This window comes from Gymnodraco acuticeps, unplaced genomic scaffold (assembly GCF_902827175.1).
Source record: "Gymnodraco acuticeps unplaced genomic scaffold, fGymAcu1.1, whole genome shotgun sequence".
Lineage (NCBI taxonomy): Eukaryota > Metazoa > Chordata > Actinopteri > Perciformes > Bathydraconidae > Gymnodraco > Gymnodraco acuticeps.
Window position 1 is genome coordinate 663,765 of NW_022991123.1, and position 22,439 is coordinate 686,203.

The 22,439-nt window shown below is 41.6% G+C and overlaps 2 protein-coding genes across 5 annotated transcripts; both read right to left on the minus strand.

The window, feature by feature from the left end:
* Positions 1–200: 200 nt before the first annotated feature.
* LOC117560284 (nocturnin-like) lies at positions 201–22,044 on the minus strand. 4 transcript variants are annotated; one of them, XM_034237157.1, is made up of 6 exons: positions 21,898–22,044; positions 17,696–17,968; positions 7,104–7,216; positions 4,734–4,890; positions 3,059–3,390; positions 201–1,311 (listed from the first exon to the last, which is right to left on the minus strand). In XM_034237157.1, the coding sequence occupies exons 3-6, from the start codon at positions 7,206–7,208 to the stop codon at positions 790–792; spliced, it is 1,116 nt and encodes a 371-aa protein (XP_034093048.1). In that variant the 5' UTR covers positions 7,209–7,216; positions 17,696–17,968; positions 21,898–22,044; the 3' UTR covers positions 201–789. The 4 variants fall into 4 exon arrangements, with proteins under 4 accessions (XP_034093048.1, XP_034093047.1, XP_034093046.1 ...); XM_034237156.1 differs by having other exon boundaries at positions 4,734–4,893; XM_034237155.1 differs by lacking the exons at positions 17,696–17,968; positions 21,898–22,044 and adding an exon at positions 8,686–11,821.
* On the minus strand, positions 19,226–22,092 carry ccdc175 (coiled-coil domain containing 175). Its single transcript, XM_034237151.1, has 2 exons — positions 21,992–22,092; positions 19,226–21,860 (listed from the first exon to the last, which is right to left on the minus strand). The coding sequence occupies exon 2, from the start codon at positions 21,524–21,526 to the stop codon at positions 19,310–19,312; it is 2,217 nt and encodes a 738-aa protein (XP_034093042.1). The 5' UTR covers positions 21,527–21,860; positions 21,992–22,092; the 3' UTR covers positions 19,226–19,309.
* Between the last annotated feature and the right edge of the window lie 347 nt (positions 22,093–22,439).

The window sequence follows — 22,439 nt, forward strand, 5'->3', positions numbered from 1 at the left end:
TGAGAGGCAGATTGGGGAGTAATCAACATAACACTATTCTGCAAAGAAACATCATCCTCACTCTGTAGTACAATGGCAAGTGTGAAACACAACATTTACTAGTTTTTAGTGTTGTGTTAGGAATGACACAATATGAGATTTTCACTATACAATTATCGTGGGCAAAATATCTTATATCTTATAAAAATAAAACAAGCAAATTCCTCTTTACATTTTATTGTATTTTCTCTTTTTTGGTAATGAAGTTACAGTCCTTTGTGTGTGACAGTTTCAATATCCGGCTCTTTAAATCCACATGTGGAAGTGTCCTTGGGCCCCAAATCCCCCCAAGATATAGCCATCGGTGTGTGGCTCGATCTGCCATTAGCGTGTGAATGGGTAGTGTTAAAGCGCATTGAGTGGTAGGAGGACTATAAAGGCACAATATAAATGCAAGAACAATCACCATCCAATACTATTTCAATATCACCGGTATCGTCAATACTGGTACATTTTTTTATTTGTGTTTCAGTACTGATGAAGGTCCAGGTCAGTAACCTGGTGCAGATATCGCATAGTGTTACACTTTGGGGAGGTAGATTTGCATCTGCATTTTTTTGCAGTGTATATCTCCGCAACTTCTGCGTGTAAAGTGATCAGACTTTTCAATTCCAGTTGCAATTCCCAACCTCCCCTCTAGTTCTCCGTGTCCGTCTCCATCATCGCTCCCACGTGGCGTCACATCCTGAAGCTTTCTTGTGGAGAGAAGCCAACCAGGAGCCACAGTTTCTCTTCATCTTCTGCTTCACCTCACTCCTCCTCCTTCAAGCTGAAGTCACAAACCAGAGAGAGATGGTCGGACGGATAGCTAAAGGACGGAAGCCTGTTGGGCCCAATCTGTTCCTCTGTTGGCATGTCCAAAACTGCGTCCACCCTCAGTGTGTCCCGACTGTACCAGATGTAGTCCAGGGTTGCGCAGCACTCACCCGTAGGACGGATCTTCCACGTTGTGTACTCCGGCTCAGTGGAACCGTCCTTACTGAGCCTCTTGTAGGCGGAGTCCAAACCAAGAGGCGATGCGGCGAAACGTCGGTACACCTCCTCAGTCGGGATGGCGTTGAAATCTCCACATATGAGCAGAGGAATGTCCAGAGTCTGGGCGCCTGCAGAGTCGTGGGCGTGTTTCTGGACCAGAGTCTGGAGGTGTCTCAGCAGGTCGGAGCCCTGCGCGCTGCGGAGCCACTCCCAGCCGGAGCGAGCCTTCAGGTGGGTCACTGCCACGCACACACATCTCCCCGAGCTACGGCAGCGCAGCATCGTCACCACGGCGACCTGTGGTAAGAGAGGGCAGAGTTATTTTATTTCTAAGATAAACATAACATCTAATAAATACAACCATATCATAAATAAATAAGCCAGCCAACCCAAACCAAAACAACAAGAAACTGCAGCATAAATAAAATAAAGTTTCCCTTTCCTGTAGTGTGTTAGAAAGGTTTCTGTGCGCTGGTGAGCATGAGAAACTTTCTCGTGGTACACAGGTACATCAACAGGTACATCTGTGGTGTAGTGGACTGTCACTCAAAAAGTGAGTAGCCAATGGGGACGCACCCCTGAAAGTCCCGCCCACCTGGGATGTTTGTGTCAAAATCTAAAATAAAAAATGAGGGAGCGCAAACGAGAAGAGCTGCAGCGAGAGCAAAAGTCTGATCATTGAGAAAGAAGAAACAAGAACTGCAAACAGAAACCTATGTTAAAACAAAGAACAAAGACTTATAGTTCACATGATTACACAAATGATTTGTTTGCAACTTATAGTTTTATTTTTGAAATTTATTTTATTTTGCTGACTCAGTTTTTTTTCTTTTAAACTTAGTTTTTCTTTTTTCTGAGAAAGTGTTGCTTTATCTTTATGATACAAAACTAATCCCATAGTTTCTCTCCCACACACTCCCCTCCCCTCCCCCCTGCCTGAAACGCCTCATTTGTAGTCCTTTTTTATTTCTGTAACATAGTGACATCACTATGTAACACTCACTCTCTTATTTGCTAGTGCTCCAACCATTGTAGGTGATAGGCTAAAGGGGCGGGACATCTCTGACCGAGTCACCAATCACAACAGAGCCGGCCAGCTAACCAATCAGAGCAGACTGGGCTCTGGTTTCAGACAGAGGGTGAAAAGAGGTGCTGCAGCACAGGCAGAATGAGAGAAATTGCACATACAGTTTAAACTAAAATACTTTTTATGAATTAGTTTTTGTTATTTTCATGAAATACTATAATATGACTTTTAAAGGCATACTTTAATATGAGTTTTGTATTTCCTATGATGGCATACTAACTCTTTTAGGACATTTTAATGACATTAATAATGAGCAATACACTATGAGATTTTGATGTTTACATGTTACATGTTTATATGTTAACTTCACAATGCATTAAATTACATTTAAAGATTAAAGATTACGTTTATAGATTAGTAAAGTAAATAAATTGCAGAAGATGAAACAAAACTCTTCTATGACATTTATTGAAACATAGTATTCAATTCTTTTTGATGAATTTCAATTATATTACTTTTTGTAAGTTCATTATATAAACCTTTTAGTGCCTACTTTACTATGCCTTTTAGGACATTTGTTTGACATGCACTTTTCTTTATTCCATACTAAACCATAAAGACAAAAAGATGCTGCATTATATACAAATAAAATGTAAGGAATAAATATACATACAGAAATCTCAAAGGACTATGACTGGAAGTAAAACCAGCCAACCACGCACTGACGAGAAGCTTTTTAAATGTCCTTTTTTTAATAAATAATTGTATTTGTATTGAGTGTGCGAGGGTTTGAATATTCTATATTAAACAAAGGAATCTCTCCCCCCCAAAAACTACATAAAAAAACATTTAAAGAATAAAATATATTTAAATTAAAGAAAAACATTGAAAGAGATAAAAAGCAATAATATTGCATCCCCACTTGCAAAACAAACAAACTAACAACACAAAGAGCTGGGTACAAATTGTGTATTTTCGCTTTTTATGTTTCCAAGTGTGGCTTTAAATTCCACCCACCTGATTGGTTGGAATCCTCATGGTGGAGAGCTGGAGGTTGACGCTGTCCAGAAACTCAAAACGCGACTCGTCGTAGAACAGCGCGCAGCCGTCGGGGCCGTTGTTGCCCTCCACATCCAGGCAGGGGGACCAGGGCTTGGGGCAGAAGTTGCTGCTGTAGCCCAGGCCTGCGAGGACCGGCTGGAGGGTGTCGTAGTAGTGGTCCACTTCCTGCAGACACAGGATGTGAGGGCGGTAGGTGAGGATCTCCTCTAAGATGAGGTACTTCCTGCGGGACCAGCTGAGGGCCTCCGGGGGACACTGGACAAAGCTGTCAAGCCCCTCGCCAAGAGCTGCCAGACGGGGGGAGGGAAGAGTATTAGGGTGGAGATAACGTGGAGGAGCTGAACAACAGTTAGCCAGAAAGGGGCCAAATGCCAAAACCGATCCCTACACACAGGAGAATACACCGCCTGTAGTCACACTCTGCTGAATGAGGCATCGAGAAAAACTCCCCTCTCTGTGTGTGTGTGTGTGTGTGTGTGTGTGTGTGTGTGTGTGTGTGTGTGTGTGTGTGTGTGTGTGTGTGTGTGTGTGTGTGTGTGTGTGTCAGGCAGGAAAAGTTACTGACTTTTCTTAAAGTCGTTGCAAATGAGCATCTCTTGGACAAACATTTGATATAATAATTATAATAAAGTGCTACAAATAGTGGCCATTCACAACAGAGCCGACCAGCTAACCAATCAGAGCAGACTGGGCTCTGGTTTCAGACAGAGAGCATGAGAGCAATAAAGAGTTTTTTGAACATGAAAGCATGGAGACATGTCACAGTAGAGGAACAGAATACAGATATGAACCTGCAAATGAGCACAATGTGTCGTCTTAAAAGGATTTCTACCATAAAAGGATGTTTTGTTATGTCTGTAGAATATGATTGGTAGGTCTCAGTATTGTCCTCCTGCTATTTGAATATTACACAAGTCCATATAGCGATTTTGATAAGAATAACATGAATTGTGCAGCTCCAACCCCAGTTCAGAATTGGTCCAGAGTTTTGAATCCTGCAACAAGTTTTTTTATCCATGGATTACTTTTTGAATATTCATTTTGATATTTGCGGAGAGCACTAAACGTTCAATTACTGATGGCTAAACTGTCCCCAGTAAAGAAAAAAAAGAAAACAAGAAAAGGAAAGAGGTTAAAATATAGAGCGCTGGACGTCAGGGAAATCAGCAGAAGAAGACAAACAGGAAGTAAACAGGGAAATGGTCTGGGCTCTAGCAGTGTTTAAGGACTGGTTAATGGTAAGAAAATGTAACAGACTTGGACAATTACAGAAAACCTCGAACAGTGCTGCCTTCAGTTTAAGTTGTTGTCGCAGTAGTTCTAGCTGTTGGTACGCAGTGCAACGGATCATTTTAAACAACTTTAATTTAAATCAATATTTTGAATCAAGTTGTTGTTTTATTTCGTATGTCATCGGTAATAAGCAGGAAAAAAGAACACCTTTGCCCTCTGGTGTTCCCTTTTCATTAATGAGCGCCTCCATGCCCATTATCCCTTATATAACTGTAACAATGTCAGTAAACACAAATCAATTCCATGACCGTGGGAACTGTATGAAGCTGGATTTTGTTTGTAGATAAATGTGAGCCTAAACTCCAGTGTGTGTATTATTCAGGCTGAAGCAGTGTACCTTGGGCCAGTATGTTCCACTGCATCACCCTGATGGAGCTGCTGGGGGCGCCGCCTCCATCCTGCAGCTGAGTGAACTTCCTGTGGAAGCGAGGCGCTCGGCCCCTGAGGGCCTCCTCACACTGTCTGAGCAGCTCTGCGGGACACACAGGGGCCCCCTTCTGCAACACACACACACACACACACACACACACACACACACACACACACACACACACACACACACACACACACACACACACACACACACACACACACACACACACACACACACACACACACACACACACACACACACACACACACACACACACACACACACACACACACACACACACACACACACACACACACACACACACACACACACACACACACACACACACACACACACACACACACACACACACACACACACACACACACACACACACACACACACACACACACTTCTTTTTTTACCAGCTTTTTATAAATGTTTCCAGCCATCCATATAAGATGAAACAAACATACAGAACATTTAAATATACAAAGAACCTTACAAGCTAATACACTAAAACACTCAGGACAATTATAATATGAAAATATACTACACACTACAGTGTATTGTACTTTAAAGTGGAGGGCGGGCTGTGCACAAATGTATTTAGAGAGCTGAGCATTGCTCACAGAATAAGATAACAAGTACATGTTCTTCGCATGATGTACATTTTCACATTTCATTCAATTATTATTTCCCTAATCGTCTTTCCACAGAACAAGGCAAACGTATGTCTACATAATATTTGACATGAAGTATAGAACCAGCTCTTTTAATACGCAGTAATGTCTCTCCTCTAGAATTGTTTACAGATGCGATTGACAGTTTAAACTAATACACTGTGAAAGGAAGATAATAATGCATTGACTATGGAAGAGAATCAGGGCAACATGTGACTCTTTTCTTGAGATCTGATGATTTTTCTTTGTTCTGAGATTAAAGTCACAATTCTCAGGATTCTGACCTCTTGACAATCTTCTCCTTATCTCCAGTTATTATGTTCCAAATATCTGGAACAAACTCCCAGAATCCTGCTTTAGAATCCAGGCTGAAGGCTTTGCTTTTTGCTTTTAAATTAGACTGCACTGTAACTTTTACTCATGTATTGTATACCTATGTTATTCTATTTTATGTTTATTCTATTCTCTTTATTCTTAATGCTCTTAATGTGTTTCATTTTTTGTAAACTTTTTGAATTGCCTTGGGTTGAAAGGTGCTATTTAAATAAACTTGCCTTATCTGACTTTTCCCTCCGTATACGACCTCCTTCTCCGTAACTGACTTGTTTCTCTGTGTCTGACTTTTTTCTCTGTAACCGACTTTTTTCTCTGTATCCGACTTTTTTCTCTGTATCCGACTTTTTTCTCTGTATCCGACTTTTTTCTCTTTATCCGACTTTTTTCTCTGTATCCGACTTTTTTCTCTTTATCCGACTTTTTTCTCTGTATCCGACTTTTTTCTCTTTATCCGACTTTTTTCTCTGTATCCGACTTTTTTCTCTGTATCCGACTTTTTTCTCTTTATCCGACTTTTTTCTCTGTATCCGACTTTTTTTTTCTTTATCCGACTTTTTCTCTGTATCCGACTTTTTTCTCTGTATCCGACTTTTTTTCTCTTTATCCGACTTTTTTCTCTTTATCCGACTTTTTTCTCTGTATCCGACTTTTTTCTCTTTATCCGACTTTTTTCTCTGTATCCGACTTTTTTCTCTGTATCCGACTTTTTTCTCTGTATCCGACTTTTTTCTCTTTATCCGACTTTTTTCTCTTTATCCGACTTTTTTCTCTTTATCCGACTTTTTTCTCTGTATCCGACTTTTTTCTCTGTATCCGACTTTTTTCTCTGTATCCGACTTTTTTCTCTTTATCCGACTTTTTTCTCTTTATCCGACTTTTTTCTCTGTATCCGACTTTTTTCTCTTTATCCGACTTTTTTCTCTGTATCCGGCTTTTTTCTCTGTATCCGACTTTTTTCTCTTTATCCGACTTTTTTCTCTGTATCCGACTTTTTTCTCTGTATCCGACTTTTTTCTCTGTATCTGAAATTGTTACCAGGAGTTTGACTTTTTTTCTCTGTATCTGACTTTAATCTCAGAACAAAACAAAAAGATGAACTCATGGTCAGATCTCAAAGAAATATTTCACATGTGGCCCTTATCCTCTTCCTTTATGTATGGGGGCTTTCATTGTGTAAAAACTAAAAAGACATTATTTTGCCAGCAAAAAGTTAAATGTCAAGAATCATCATTTAGCAGTACAATGTTTTGGAGACACAGTATCTGTACTTTTTGTTTACATTTGTACAGTGAGCAGAGGAGGAGGAGCCACTGACCTGACAGAATGCTGGATCCAGGTTTGTGACTGCAGGCGGGGGGAGAGGAGAGCTGCTGAGGGGCGCAGTCAGGGCGCTGTACAGCCTGGTGGCCCCCCCACCCATCGGACACACTGAGAGGAAGTATAAGATGGTGAGGTGTGTGAGGATGGAGACAAACATTCAGCATTTTGTAACTGTAATGACACATTGGTCAATCAAGTAGTTTTGTGTTCATGCGCTCAAGCCGAAATAACTTCCTTGTTACTCAAAGTAACATTTAAAATAACATTATTCATTTACACAGGATCTCCCGTACAGACAGCCATAACATAACACTAGAACTCAAGGTTAGAGAAACGCCCTCTGGTGCCAACTTTGGGATTTTAGCCTTTGCAGACCATTTACATGCACAAAAACCTTTATAACACATTACAAGGAATATGAATACTATGTTGTATAATGTTGATAACAATGCTTTTCAACACTGATCCCATACAGTTTGTAAACCAGGCAGCATATGAGAACTTTAAGGAGGCAACTTTCAATTTGAAATTGTAGGTTTACAGATTGGAAGTTTGCCGAGGTCACACCCTGATAGTATCCATGCCGCACACACACGCACACACACACGCACACACACACCATATGTTTGTGTAGTTGATGCTTCCATGACTATTAAACACAGCAGCTGTTTGTTTGTAAGGACTTTGAACGAAAGTAGGTCAAAGCAAAGTGGGTCAAATTGGCTGGTCGTTTGCCAAAAGGCATCAAACATGTTCCACTTCAAAATGTAGCAGACAAATAAACAACAATAAAAAGACCTCAGCTGAACTTAGACTCAATGTTATGAACAGAATTGCGACTCTTATATTGATGATAAAGTAAGGGCCAAATATTATTACTGTATTACATTTGAGCCATAATCTGCTTTTCATAATACACCACTGTATATATTGTAATATACACCAAGCATAATGTACTACTTCATACTTCTTATGTTCAAATACATATTTATATATAGAGAGCACTGGGAAAGGCGCTATGTAAATATTATTTATTATTATTGTTTTTTAAAATATTTGTATTGCCCAATTTTACTTCTAATGTTCATTTTAATATTTCTATTCTATTGTAGATTTTAATTATTTTAAATTAAAATGGAGCAACTGTCAACTGTGGGAAAGTACTCTAAATCTGATTTGTAAAAGCAGACGTATGAGAGAGCCATAAGGAAACGTTTCTATAATGGCAAGCCACAAATATGGCTTTCTAAACTGAGAAAACCAAACTGCCAACTCCTCTACACCACAACTATTGGACTACAGAAGGTCACATCCTGTTTAACCACTGATGTTCAGGATCAATCCAGTTGTGTGTGATTGAGCCAAACAACCTCTGTGAAAAGAACCAGCTTCCAATTCTTCCCAAATGTAGGTCATAAATCTTTCTGTTAATCATTATATGGGTCTATATTTATCCATATACACCAGCCAGACCCAGGTATTAAATAAAGTAACAGCACCACCATAAGTCAGAAACACAGTACAGCTGATATGATGCATCCAAATAATCAGTAAAAGAAAAAATAGCTGCCTCTTACCAATAGTGTCCATCATGTCCACGGCTATGTCCACTCTGAACAGAGTTTGTTTTGAATGCCTCCTTTTAAACACCGGTAATACCCTTTTTACAGACAAGGTTTGTTTACTGGTTTAGGTTTCCTGTCTGAGCTGAAAAGGTTTTCTCTGAAACTGGAAACAGATGTGTATTTGTTTAAAAGAATGCCCTTTCACGGTTAACTGCTGCCTATAAAGCCTCGGGGAGGACAGGGGAGAGAAAGAGAGAGACTAGGAAGTACGTCACCACGCCATATGGAGCAATTCACGTCATGTGCTAGTGAGGGAGAGAGGGATTCACTGCACAATCCAAACGGCAGCTCTCTCACAGTCTCACAAACACACAAGCTTGAGTGTGTGCAGAGTTGTTACGGATACACACATATTAGATCGTCTCACCTTTGCCCAAACAACAAGCAAAAGCATAAAGTAACATGGAGTCGCGCCCTCACAAACACACAAATTGCAACAATGATTGCATGACTAAACCAATCATGAGTGTGTGTGTGTGTGATTGTGTGTGTGGTTTGTAACAATGACTTCCTTGGATTGTGTGTTGTCACGACACTGAGGTCACTTTGATCGCAGTTTACAGTAACTTGTGTTACATCAGAGTGTAATGTTCTTTTCCATGTGCAGTAGTGCATTTGACTTATTAGTTATACTATTTTGGTTCTCGGATCAAAATGTATTGAGCTATTTCAAAACTGTGGTTCAAGGCTCCCCTTAACGGGTTACTGATTAAAACAGGGTTTTAAGTGTTTTTAATTAAAACATTTAATTTGAAATCAATAGGAGAAACTCCGTCTAGAGGGAACTTTGGGATTTTAGCCTTTGAAGACCATTTACAAAAACACAGGAAAGGGAATACTCCAAAGAACACAACAGGGCCTCTTTCATTGTCTTTTTGTTAAATTGGGTAATCAACACAACAAACAAACTACGTAAAGCCTCCAGCTGTTCCTCTTGTTTAATATTACACATTGCTCTTGTGTGTCCTTGCTGATTAAAACAATGTTTGCCAAGCAGAAACAAAGCCCCTATATTCCTCTCTATCCGGATCTCTTAAACCAACAGAATGGAGTCAGGGAGCGTTCCACCGTGTTGCTCGGACGTCAGTGTGTCAGCTCACAGACCAGCGCACATTACAGAGATCTAAAAGCTCTGCTGACCTGTGATGGTGACTCACGTCTGAACACGCAGGTCTGCATAGTCTCCAAACATTAACAACGAGTCACAACCCGCCCGCGTTAGACGGACACACAGGATTGTTACAGAATAGACTTTTTTTTTTTTAAACCAGCAGAAGATAAAACACCTTTCAAAAGCGCCTGATTTACAAACAGGGTGAATGTGCATTCATTGATATAGTGTGTGTGCTACTGTGAGGGCAGCGTGACTCATATCCTGCGTAGACAATCCATTGTGGCTCCAGGCAGAATAATTAACTGTAGTGGTGTGTGAGTGTGTATACGTGAGTGTGTGTGTGTGTTACGATATCCTTTAGTGGCATATTGACATTTCCACATTAAAGGGCAGCTGCCACATGATATTCAAATGTGTGTTTTTGTGCGCATGTGAGTGTGTGTGATGTTCTCCCCATAGGTGAAACTATTTACAAGTGATGTGTGTGCGTTTGTGTTATTAAATAATACTACCGTATTTAAAAAAGAGACTTCCTTTTGTGCACACACAGAAATTGAAAAGATAATTAAGTTCTAAGCAAAATAAGTCATTCTAACTAACCAATATCTTCCATTTGGACTCCTTTTATAAGCTTGGTCCCAGCAATGTTTTCCTTCATCTTTCAGTCTAAAGGCCTATCATGACTACGGCTTGCTTTGTTTTCTCCTTTATACTTCCTGGTAACGAAGATTCTCACTATATCACATGAGTGCATGCTCCGAGTGTTAATAAAGGTGTTTGTTCATACCATGCTTGTTTGTGTGTGTTATGATGACTATGACTGATCTATTCAACTCGTGGAACAGATGGGTGTTTATGGGATGCTTAATGGAATTGTAATATAATACTGAACTTTGTCTCATTTTTTTTATTTGATAAATACAAATAATTTTTATTATGATGGCGTAACTATTTTCTAATAATCCTACCAAGTGAAGGCCAGAATGCATTTCTCCCTCAAGTTGAAAATTATACATTGTATCTTTTTCTTTTTTATGTGTAAATAAAGAAACTACATTCACACCACCAGCCTTTTATAGTTCGGTTGAATCGAACCCTGGTGCGTTTAGCCGGTTGGTGCAGTTCGTTTGGGTCGGTGTGAACGCAGTCCGAGACCTCTGAAGTGAACTAAACAACCGGACTCTGGTCCGCTAAAAGAGGTGGTCTCGGAGAGCTTGCTAGTTAACTCAGGAGCGGTTCATCGCTGGTGTGAACGCAGTCCGCACCAAGTGTAGTATTTACGCATTACAAGAACGCGGATGTCTTCAAAAAAGATTTTGTTTAGTTAAAGAGGTTGTTTAGTTAAAGAGTGAAGCAGAATGAAGTGTTGAACAGTGTTCTAACAGTAAAAATGCTCCGTCAACTATACACAGGGGCGGACTGGGACTAAAAATCAGCCCGGGAAACTCGACCTGCCGACCGGCCCAACTCGGTAGTCGGTACCGCTAGTCAAATGTCAACGGGGACGGGGGTTGCTAGTGAATTGTCCGACCGGCCCACTTTGGTACCGGCCCACCGGGAAAACTCCCGGTATTCCCAATGGCCAATAGGCCGCCCCTATAGGATATCCATAGCACCCCCCAAGCACCGCCAAGAACTGTATGTGTCTTTTTTTATTTTTACCTGTGAAATTCATAATTTGAAAAATGATTGATTCGAAAAAAAATATGCCACAGAACAAGTACTTCTGGGTCTCTGTGTTTCATTCAAGCTCGGCTCTGTGTGTGTGTGGCAGGCGCACATTTAGTGTGATTAAGCGAGCGAGAGAGAGAGCTCACCGGTGCCAGGGACCGTGTTGTTAGCATCTGTTTAGCTAACTGCACTAACGGATATAAGACTGAGGGACTCAGGTGAGCTTAAGGACTCTCTGAGTGTTTAGATAGTTAACTTTAGTCTAAGTTATCTCAGTGGGTCTCAAACCGTTTTGTGAGGATTTATGTAAACAATTATTTCCGAGGCACACCTTCATATGATCATTATAGTTATAAAACAATAAGGGAATAAATGAAAAACCGTTATGAAATACTATGACAGTAAAACAAGAATAGAGTTTAAAAGGGGAGTTATTTGTAAAATATCCATAAAGAAAAATAAATCTGTTCATATGGGTGTTGAGAGATGTATCCATAGATCTCTCATGTTGCTCTCAAAGTGCACCAGATTGATGCTTTTAACTTCAACATTTAAAAAAAAAAAATCTTCCCGGGGGGCCCCCCCTAGAGGATGTTAGGTCCACCCCCCACTTGTAAACATAGCACTTTACCCCTGCTTACACCTATATGCCGTGAGCTGATTATCGAGCCTTCATTGTAACAAGTATAGTCTATTGTGTATTTGCAGTAGAAAATTAAACTGTAGCGCCGGTACATTAAAGGGAAACCCTAAAAGTTTGAGCACCCTCTATGAAACGTCAAGCTACCCCACAGCATCCCCACTGGCGGAGGCTCCGGTAGAAATTGTCGGGATTTGCGTTTTTACCCCCTTAATGTCTGACCAATGGTTGAACACATGACTTGTGTTTAAAGTTTATAGTCCGTTTGAGTTTTGCCCGTGTGAAGGTTACCGAACATTCTGAAAAATGTAACAATCTCTCGTCTGGTGCGCACCTGAAAACGGACTATTAGGTGTGAATGCGACCTAACAAACAATACTTTTAGCGATGCATCCTAAGGAGTATATGTGTACCAAATGTCATGGTAATCCATCAAATAGTTGACATATTTCAATCTGAGCCAAAGTTTTAGACTGGCTCACTGAAAAACAATGATGTTATCTATATGGCTACATTTTTTTATTTTTTTGTATGACATATTTACATTGAAGGTCAAGACTGTAAGTAAAAAAAACGACAACCTGAAACACAGTACAGTAAATCTAATCCCATTAAGCCATTTATTTTTTACTGCAAGGAACACTTTTTTTAGGACATATTCTGCTAATTTTGAGGTTCAAATTTATATTTGTTGCTTCTTCTGTGACATGTTCCCATGCTTGAAAGTTCAAAAAGCTCTTTATTCTTCTCATACTGCCACCTCTTATCACCCTCTGTCCGAAACCAGAGCCCAGTCTTTTCTGATTGGTGATTAGTGATTTGTCAAGAGCTAAGAGATGTCCCGCCCCTTAACGTACAATGTGTTGGAGCACTAGCCAATGAAACACAGGCGTTGCATCGTGATGCCATTATGACATTCAGGCAGGGGGGGGGGGGGGGGGATTCTAGCCTTGGAAAACCCCTTACATGTGCAACAACTTATATTACACACTACAGGAAAGGGAAAACCCCAAAAAGCAAAATAGGGCCCCTTAAAAACAACAGTTCACCGAAAATACGCCTTCGGTTTCAATATTTTCTTAAAATGTACATAGACTTACACACGTGCATACATGTTTGAGAATATGCGTGATATATACTTCAGACCCTTAAATCTTCATCATGTATGTAATCTAGATGGTGGTATTAAATTGCTACTTTAACACTCCTAACCTTTAGAGGGGGAGCCTCCTCTACTTCAAATATTAGGGAATACACACTATAGCATTAATGTGCTGTTTACACGAGAACGCAAACGGTTGTATCCGCAACTTTTCTCTTTCGTTTAGCCCGTTCGTTCACACAACGCCGTAACGGAAACGCGAAAACGGACCCCGCAAACCATAACGGGTCCCAAGGTGCATAGATCTGCAACCGGAACGCTCTGGGGGGGGCAAACGGCTCCATGTGTACGCCCTATACGATCATTTCCTGATAACGATGAGCCATAGCCCCGCCCAAGGTTGTAACTTAGGTTTAAGAAGTGGGGGGGACACAAAACAGGGGGTCCTCCGCAATGAAACATTGTTCTCGATTTAATTCCATTTCCTGCCTTTCTACAAATATATATTAGGGACTATGGTGTTAACTAATCCAAGAAAAATGTGTAGTGTATATAATGAGTGCGCAAACGTATCTATCCATGAACCTGCTTTATTTGTGATGACCTCACATAGGGATGTGAGGTGCACCCCCGGTAAGATTTTTTTCTTTTAATTGAAGTTAAAGGCATCAATCTGGTGCACAAATGAAGAGATGTATGGATACAGCTCTCAACATATGAAACAGAACTGTATATATATTTCAATATTCAAAAAACCATTCGAATATGCTCATAACCAATAACACATCATTGATCAACTCCTCTCTCCTATCTTTATCTTACCTAGTCTCAGGGCTCGACATTAAGGACTAGATGGCCCGGGGCCATCTAGTATTTAGCTCGGGCAATGAAGCCTCACCTGCTGGTTGCCCGATCGGGCAATCTATTATGCCAGTATCATGCAGCTCGCGGATCAGTAATGAGTGACCCGACAGTAAAACTAAACATATCTATAACTAGTTACGGTAGTTTGAGAGGTAATTAAAATAGCTACGTGTGATATTCTAACCTGAAGTGTGTGTTTTGTCCGCTCACCGCTGCATGTGATCATGCAGAGCTGTGTGTCGACTCGTCAGCAGCAGCTGATCTCTCTCTCCCGTCAGATTAGATTTCACTCGCGTTTATGTCCATATCGATCAGATCCAGCTAGTTCTAGCTAATGATATGACTACCTGCTTATTAAAAGACACCTAAACAATAAGTGTCGCTATGCAACTGGGTGAGGCCACAAAGTATAGCGCAGCATTATGCATTTGTTTACATGCCCGCCGGAACCCAGAGGCATTACCAACAGATCAACGCACAATCAACCCATACAGGACATCTCTTTCTCCACATTAAGTGTTAGACATTAGAATTGACTATTCTTGTCTGTCACATACTCTTCTTGTCTGTCACATACTCTTCTTGTCTGTCACATAAGTGGCGCAACTGAAGCGGTATTGCACTAAAGGGAAATTATTTTGACCGGACATTTTGACCGAAGAGATTTAGATTTGCCGGCTAACTCTGACGTCGCCATTTTGTGTGCTTCGCGGATGCGCTCGGCTCCTCTCGACTGCTGCTCGGGTCTGCTCGGTCAGCTTCCGGATGAGGAGGCATTCGTTCGACCAACTTACAGTAGATAACATTACAAACATTTTTAACAGGGGCCATAATAGTGTAAATAATGTTTGTTTTGGCAGTTATAACTGAATGTAATGTTTTCTACTCTTTTACATCTGGGAAGGCATTTGCCTTCATCAGATAGAAAGTGTCTTGACCAACAACTTAAGTATTTCTTATAGCTATGCAGGGCATGCAAGCGAGCAAACACAAACAAGAACAAACAAACAAGTGAAATGAAGAATAACATTAAAATTGAACAATATAATATTGTGGTGGTTCATCTTATAATTCAGTCTAGAGCAGTGCTTCTCAAAGTGTGGTCCGCGGACCACTGGTGGTCCGTGAGCGCCCCCTAGTGGTCCGTGAGTATATTGGTCAAATTTCACATTTGAAATAAATGAATTTAAGTTTTTCACACTCTCGCGGGAATATCTCCGCAATGGAACGAGCTTAAGTTTCACTTTCGATTGCATGATATAGCCCAGCGCAACACCTTCATCACACATGTTGCCACTTGTTTGTACCATTTGCATGCGATTTGTAATCTGTTCTAGATAAACGATGTGTCTTTGGATATTTTTGGAGTTAGGTGGTCCGCGAGTGGTTTTTTATTGGTTAAGTGGTCCCTGGTATGAAAAAAACACTGGTCTAGAGAATGCACCAGACAGCATCTAAGACCTGCAAAAATCTAAATGTTCTAGGGGGAGGCCCCCCAAACCCTTCGTGCGTCATTTAGTCCGCGAGCATTTTTCAGGGCAATCTCTATTGGGCTCAGGGCCATCTGTAAATTAGCTTATGGCGCATTTCCACTGCAGCGGGTAGCCCCGTTTAAGCGTCCTCAAGCGGCCAGGCCAGTTTTTGGTGGCCTTTCCATATAGCCTAGTACCGGCTAGCGGGTACTTTTTCCGGCCCCATAAAATCGTGGTTCTATCAGACAGGGCTGAACTAGTGACGTCAACACTCTCGACTGCTGATTGATCAGAGAGAATCGTCACAAGATCGCGCGCGAGTTCATCCCTAGCGTCGCATATATATTTAGAAGCAAGCTTGCAGCATTTTTATAAACAGCATTTTGTAAACGGAGGAGCTACAAAATGGCTACGTCTAATAAGAAAAGTACACCGTGGTCGACCGAGGAGGTGACGACGTTCCTACATCTCATTGGGGATGATCAAATCCAGCGGGAGCTCGACGGAACAACTCGAAATGTGAACAAAAACAAAGCCAATCGCCCGGCCAAACAGCGTTGCTACCCCAGGTCCTAAACTGTAATGGAAATGCGCCACGGCCTCGGACGGCCAGCGAGGCAGCCCGAGGCCAGAGCGAGGACGCTTAGGGACGCTTAAACGGGGCTACCCCGTTGCAGTGGAAATGCGCCATTAGATGGCCCACAGGGCCATCTCCCAAAATCCTTAATGTCATGCACTGTAGTCTGCATTCTTTCTTTTTATGTATGCATATTTGACTAATCACTCCGCTTTCAAACTGTCTTTTTTATTGTTTACTGACATTGGAATTCTTTTTTTACTTATTTTGAACAACTATATTAAATAGATGGAAATATTTGTTGTTTACATAGATGACCAAACCGTTTGAGACCCACTGAGATAACTTAAGACTAAAGTTTACAATTTAATCGCTCAGCGAGTCCTTTACCTCCCTGAGCTGACGTTATCTCAGCCTCTCAGTGAGTCCCACAGGAGAGAGCTCTCCCTCTCCTTATTGTTGAAACAGCTTCTATCTCCGTTAGCTCCGAGCTAGCACCAGATGCTAACAACAACCCCCGTCTCTCTCTCTCTTTCTCTCTCTCTGCGCTCCTGCCACACACACACACAGACGCTCCTCTGTGACGATGACCGCTTGCGTAACAAAAAAACAGGGGGGGACATGTCCCCCCTGTCCCCAGTGGAAATTACGCCCATGGCCCCCGCCTCTCCCTGCCTCTCCCCACTTCTGCTGTTAGTGCAAACTCTACAGCTCCTCTACCACAACCATCAGCAACAAGTGGACATGGAGAATTACATGAATTACATGTTGCTAAATCCACCGCGGGGAATAAACAGAAGGGCAACCATGGCAACCATGCTCGGGGGTCTTCTTGTGGCGGAAGTTACTACGCCACTTACAGGCCCGGGATATGTACTACAGCGTATCCAGCGCTTTCGAGCGGTCTCGTGCAGAAGTACAGTGTCACAACAGGCCCGGCATATGTACTACAGAGTTTCCAGTGGTCTCGTGTGAACGGACACGTTAAATGAGCCGAATGCGTGTGAACGGAAGATTTTTTTGAAAACGAATTCGGTGTGTAAACGCAAACGTTCCCATGCAAATGGGGTCTAAGGAGCCACCCAACCCACATAACACATACATTATGCATTAGTAAAGTAAGTGGCATTTTCTTTTAGTTGTGAACAAACAGGCAGATGATTTTTACGATTAATAAATCCAGTTAGAAGGTGATGTTTCACAGGGAATTATGACTTCTATTTTAGCTTCATTATACTTGCTAAAAGTAGCTAATTTGCGTCTTCTCTATTAATGCTTCAGCAGACATTAGACTTGGATATTTATGATTTCATTCAACATAAAAACAGTTTTAACAACGGTCATTTTGCTGTGAAAAGACGATATCTTGTGTGACCAAAATGTAAAACATTACATTACTCAAAAAGGCCTTTAACTTTAAAGCAGCAGGAGGAAAATAAAGAGATATATATATAGCCTGTTGTTAGCCCCAAATATATCTTATGAAGTAGAACTACAGGCAAAGTTGACTTCAAAGACTTACCTTCTTTACTGGAAATAACAGCTGATTTCCTCCAGCTCCACGTGTGCAGCTGCTGCCTTGTGTTTCAGCCTTCTTTCTTCTTTCCTTTCTTTCCTTCTTTCTCTGTGTGGTCCATAATAGTGTGCGACACAGGTGACGGGAACGTAGTGTTTCTGTTTTGAGGGAAGGGGGTGGTTGTTTGACCGCCCTAGCTGCAGAGGAAGGTCACAGGTGAGAGAGAGCTGGTCTCTTCTGCCACCTGCTGGTAGGAGCGGGGGTCAAACTGTTAACAGCCTGCAGAGAAAGAAAAGCTGAGTTTAATTATATTTACAAGCTGAAAATCAACATGGCAGCTGATGGATGTAACAGGCAGAGGGAATGTTATAACGTTTACATGCAACACTTTTATTCTTTTTTTTAACACTTCTTAGTAAAGTTAAAATAAGAAAAACTTGTTGGGAATTTGTGGAAATACTGCATTCTTCAAACATGTAGTGTTGTTACTAAATGTATACATATAGTATGAAGTAATAAAAGGTGTTTATATCATTTTTACTATTTGAGCATTATGTGATGAAAAAAATGTTTCCATCAAGCAAGCTCCGTAAACATTATTATGAATTAATAAAAAATACTGCAAATATATTAATATATTTTATTATAATAAACATTTGGTTTCAAGAAGTTTACAATTAGTGGATGTATTTGAAAACTTTTTTTTGATTTTGTTTGTCATTTGTTCAAACTAATTTGATTACTGTAAGCATTCCACAACAGTTTAACTTACTACATACACACATTTTCCAAAAATAGTTTTTGGATGTAAACTACCAATTTCAACCAAATCCAGTGAAAAAGTAGGAGCTGGTGAGGCAGAGATACACTAACAATAATGTGTTACTAAACAAATCTAAAAGATTTTGCAAAGGCTCCATAAATCAAATGTCACATGAATTGTTTAAAAGGGAGCTCTTGGTAAATTGGCCTCAGAATGACCCAAAGAAGAAATTAATCATGTTTTTGACACCTATGTTGGACAAGTCAAAAGAAATGTCAGAACATCCACTATTACGTCAAATATAAAATGTTAATATAGAGAGTTAGTAGAGCTGCAACGATTAGTCGACTTAGCGTTTCATTGATGAGTAACGCCAACTATTATGATATTTGATAAAAAATGATTAATTACAATTAATTTCTGAGGCAAAAATGGCATACGATACTGATACTTTCCTCTTGTCTCTGTTTTACATCACATTGAAGTGAATATCTTTGGGTTTCGGGATAAAAAACAAGACATTTAAAGACATCACCTTGGACTTTAAGAAACTGCAATCGACCTCTTTCACTATATTCCAAAGTTTTTTGATATTCTTAACGATTATTCAAGAAGGATCTGGGCCGTTTAATCGATGATAAAAACAATTGGTAATATAAAGTTTATTACATGCTGTATTAGAAATTGAATATGTCTATATGGATGCCTTTTACTGAAGTCTACTCGTGTATATGAGCCTGAAATTAAATTAAGAGACAAGACCTTATAACCCATTTTATTTGCTGTGAGCTTTATTCTTCTTTCAAATGTCAATTAAACAACAACATTGAGAATTCAATGCACAGTGCTCAGAGACACTAGCTCTGCTGTTGTACAGTGGATGTATCCCCCAGCCGCTTGCTGAAGTCCAGCATGACCCAATGTAGGTGTGTGCTGATGGTGCCTAACTGTTGTCTCCTGGTCTTCAGGTGGTTCGACACGCCGCTTATGGACTCCAGCAGAACACTGTCCCCGTTCTGACAGTCCTGGGTCGTCTGTAAATCCACTCTCCATGCGTCCTGTAAGCTCTCAAACAAGGTCTTTGTGTTCCGCTCCAACTGCTGAACCTCCTGCCAGTATCGCTCTTTGTCCTCCCTGGCTCCGGTGACATCCTCCGTCATCTGCTGGATGGCGAGGTGCAGCCGGCTGTTCTCCGTGCTGACCTGCTCCAGTTTCACGCTATTGTCGTAGACGCTTATCTCCACAGCTCTCATCTCTGAGGCCTGTGTTCCGAGCACGTCCATGTAGCTTTTTCTCATCGCCTCCAGCTCGGCCTTCATCTCCTCTTTAGGCTGCAGCAGAGACCCAGCTTCCTCTTTCAGCGACTGGATTGTCAGCTCCAGCTCGCTCCTCTTCCTCCTCAGCTCGGAGGTCAGTGTCCTCAGCCTCTGGTGCCTGGGTTGCTCTTCATTCCACTTTGCCACCACATCGTTCAACATGTCCTCTTCCTCCTCCAGTTCCCTCTGCTTGTCTTCATGGCTAATGGTGATAGTTGCTACCTCCATGAGGCACTGCTCTATTTCCTCATGGCATGTAGTCTCTTCTTGTCTGAACTCCACCTCACATTGGGTCATGTGGCTCATAAGCAAGTCCGCATTTGTGCTCTTGGGGTGACGCTTGTGGAGCGCGGCCTCCTCTTGTCGAAGCTCCCGGTATCTACTCCTGGTGTCGCTGATGTCAGAGGTCATCTTCGCCACGTGCTCCTCCTGCTTGGTCTTCGTCTCATGCATGAGCCTCATCGTCAGCCTCTTTTCCTCCTCGTAACGTTCAATGTTCTTCTTCTCAGTATCCACGTTGTCGCACAGCTCTTCCTGATTCCTCTCAAACACGCGCTTTGTGATCGTGTCCGTTTCCAGGAGCTCTCGGATCTGCTTGTCCATCTCTTTGATCTCCTTGCCGTGTCTGACCACGGAGGCGATGCGCTCCTCCAGCTGCAGCTTGGATCTCTCCAGCTGCTGCAACACTTGGAAATGCTCGGCCCTCACTTCCTTCTCTTCTTCGCGCTGACACTTGAATACCTCAAAGATTTGTGACAGGGAGTTTTGACAGCGCAATCTGGATTCTCGACCCTTCTCCATTGTACCTTCCACCGTGGATATTTCCTCTTTAAGACCCTGGACGGTGTTGCTAAAGGCTTCCCCTAACTCAAGCAACTCCTTCTGCAGCGTTTCTCTCTGTTGCCTCAACTCTTGATGCTTTTGGCTGTCCACCTGCAGCCGTTTCTCGTTCTGGCACCGAGAGGCTTCCAGTCTTCGTAAATTGCTCTCTAGCTTGGCCAGGTCCATCATGAGCTCTCCCAGATGATTGTGGGTGTTTTGTTTCCTGTCATTAAGTCCGTCCAACTCTATTCTGCTCCTCATGACCACCTGCTTCTGCTGTTTAATTTTCTCATCAACTTGGTCCACCTCTTCGGACAACTTGTCTTTTCTCACAGAGAAGGACTCCCTCTCCAGCACCATCTTCTGCTGCAGTGTTATTGTATCCTGTTCGACAGCAGCGATGCAGGACTTCAGATCCTCTATCCAATCACGTGTTTGATCCAGCTGCATCTGCAGGCCATACTTTAAGGTGATTTGATCATTCTGAGCCGCTATGATCTCTTCGTGCCAAGCCTTCACTTGCTCTAGCTCTGGGTGCAGGGCTTTGTTCTGGCTCAAGAGGACTTCATCCCTCTTCACAGTGACTTCCTGCAGCTGGCAAACTGACTTGAGGTCTTTGTGCAGCTTCTCAATCTCCTCAGCGTTAGATGCCCGGGCTGCTGCTACACCAGCCACGATTTCCTGTCTCATACGTTCTCTTATCTTGTTAATTTGTTGTCTTAGCTTGCTGTTTTCTATGGTTTCCACCTCTAGATGTTCATGAGAGGCATGACGGTCAGCCTCCAGTTCAGTGATCGCCGCCGTTATCTCCCTCAGGTTGATGCTGGCTTCAGGTAAGAAAGGTACTCTCTCCTCTTTTAGCTGTTTGTCCAGCTCCTTTAAATGCTCCAGAGCCACCATGACGGCCGGGAAGTCGGGAACCAGGCAAGAAGCCATTTCTTTCTTATGTGTGCTCACGCTCAATGCTGTGTCTGTGGTTTAAAATTCAGTTTCTACCACCGATAACTTGTGAGTGAGGTCGCCATGGCAACCCCTACCCCACCACGAAGAAGACAGCTACGGCAAGTCCGCAGGACCACAATGCTGTTAGCACTGGCTAGGCTAACTATCGGAACGAGAAAATAACACATTTTCGACCACTAAAAGTTTAATTTACCGCAATAAACTATCGTTACGTTGAGATAAAGCTATGACTTAGGATAAAGTCCAGTGAGCTTCGAAATTGAAGCATAAGCATAATGTGTGGTCATACCAAAGAGCGACTTCTGGCCTGAAAATACAAAAGAAAAAACGGGTTTAGTGGTTACCTGATTTGCAGTAGACACCAAGCCGGCACTTGTAAAGAACCTCAGCTTTCCAGATGTTTGTATAACTGGAAGACAGAAATCAGACTCTTCATACCTCCATGAACTCATCCGGTATGATTAACGCCAAACTGTAGATGGCAGCATCAGGAACACGTGCCCATGTGTTGCCAGATTTCGAGATTTCACGTACTGTCATCAGTGGTGGAAAGTAACATAATTAAGTATATTTAGTTTTTAATGTAATGTAATCTGAGGCACTTGAACTATACTTGTGCATTTACTCTAACTACAACAAACCCTACCTCTATTATTACATTTCAATGGGTAATATTTAAATTACTTTATTTTACTAAGACATTGTGACATATTGTTATATATTAAGATCAAGGGATTATGTAATTAGAAGCAATAAATTGCAACTACTATCAATAATCCAATATAATACATATTATTCTGAGATAGTATGTTCTTCATAATGAGTCATTAATTGCCATCATACAGTGTGTCTGAGTTTGGAGTTTGTGAGGTCTATTGATAACAGA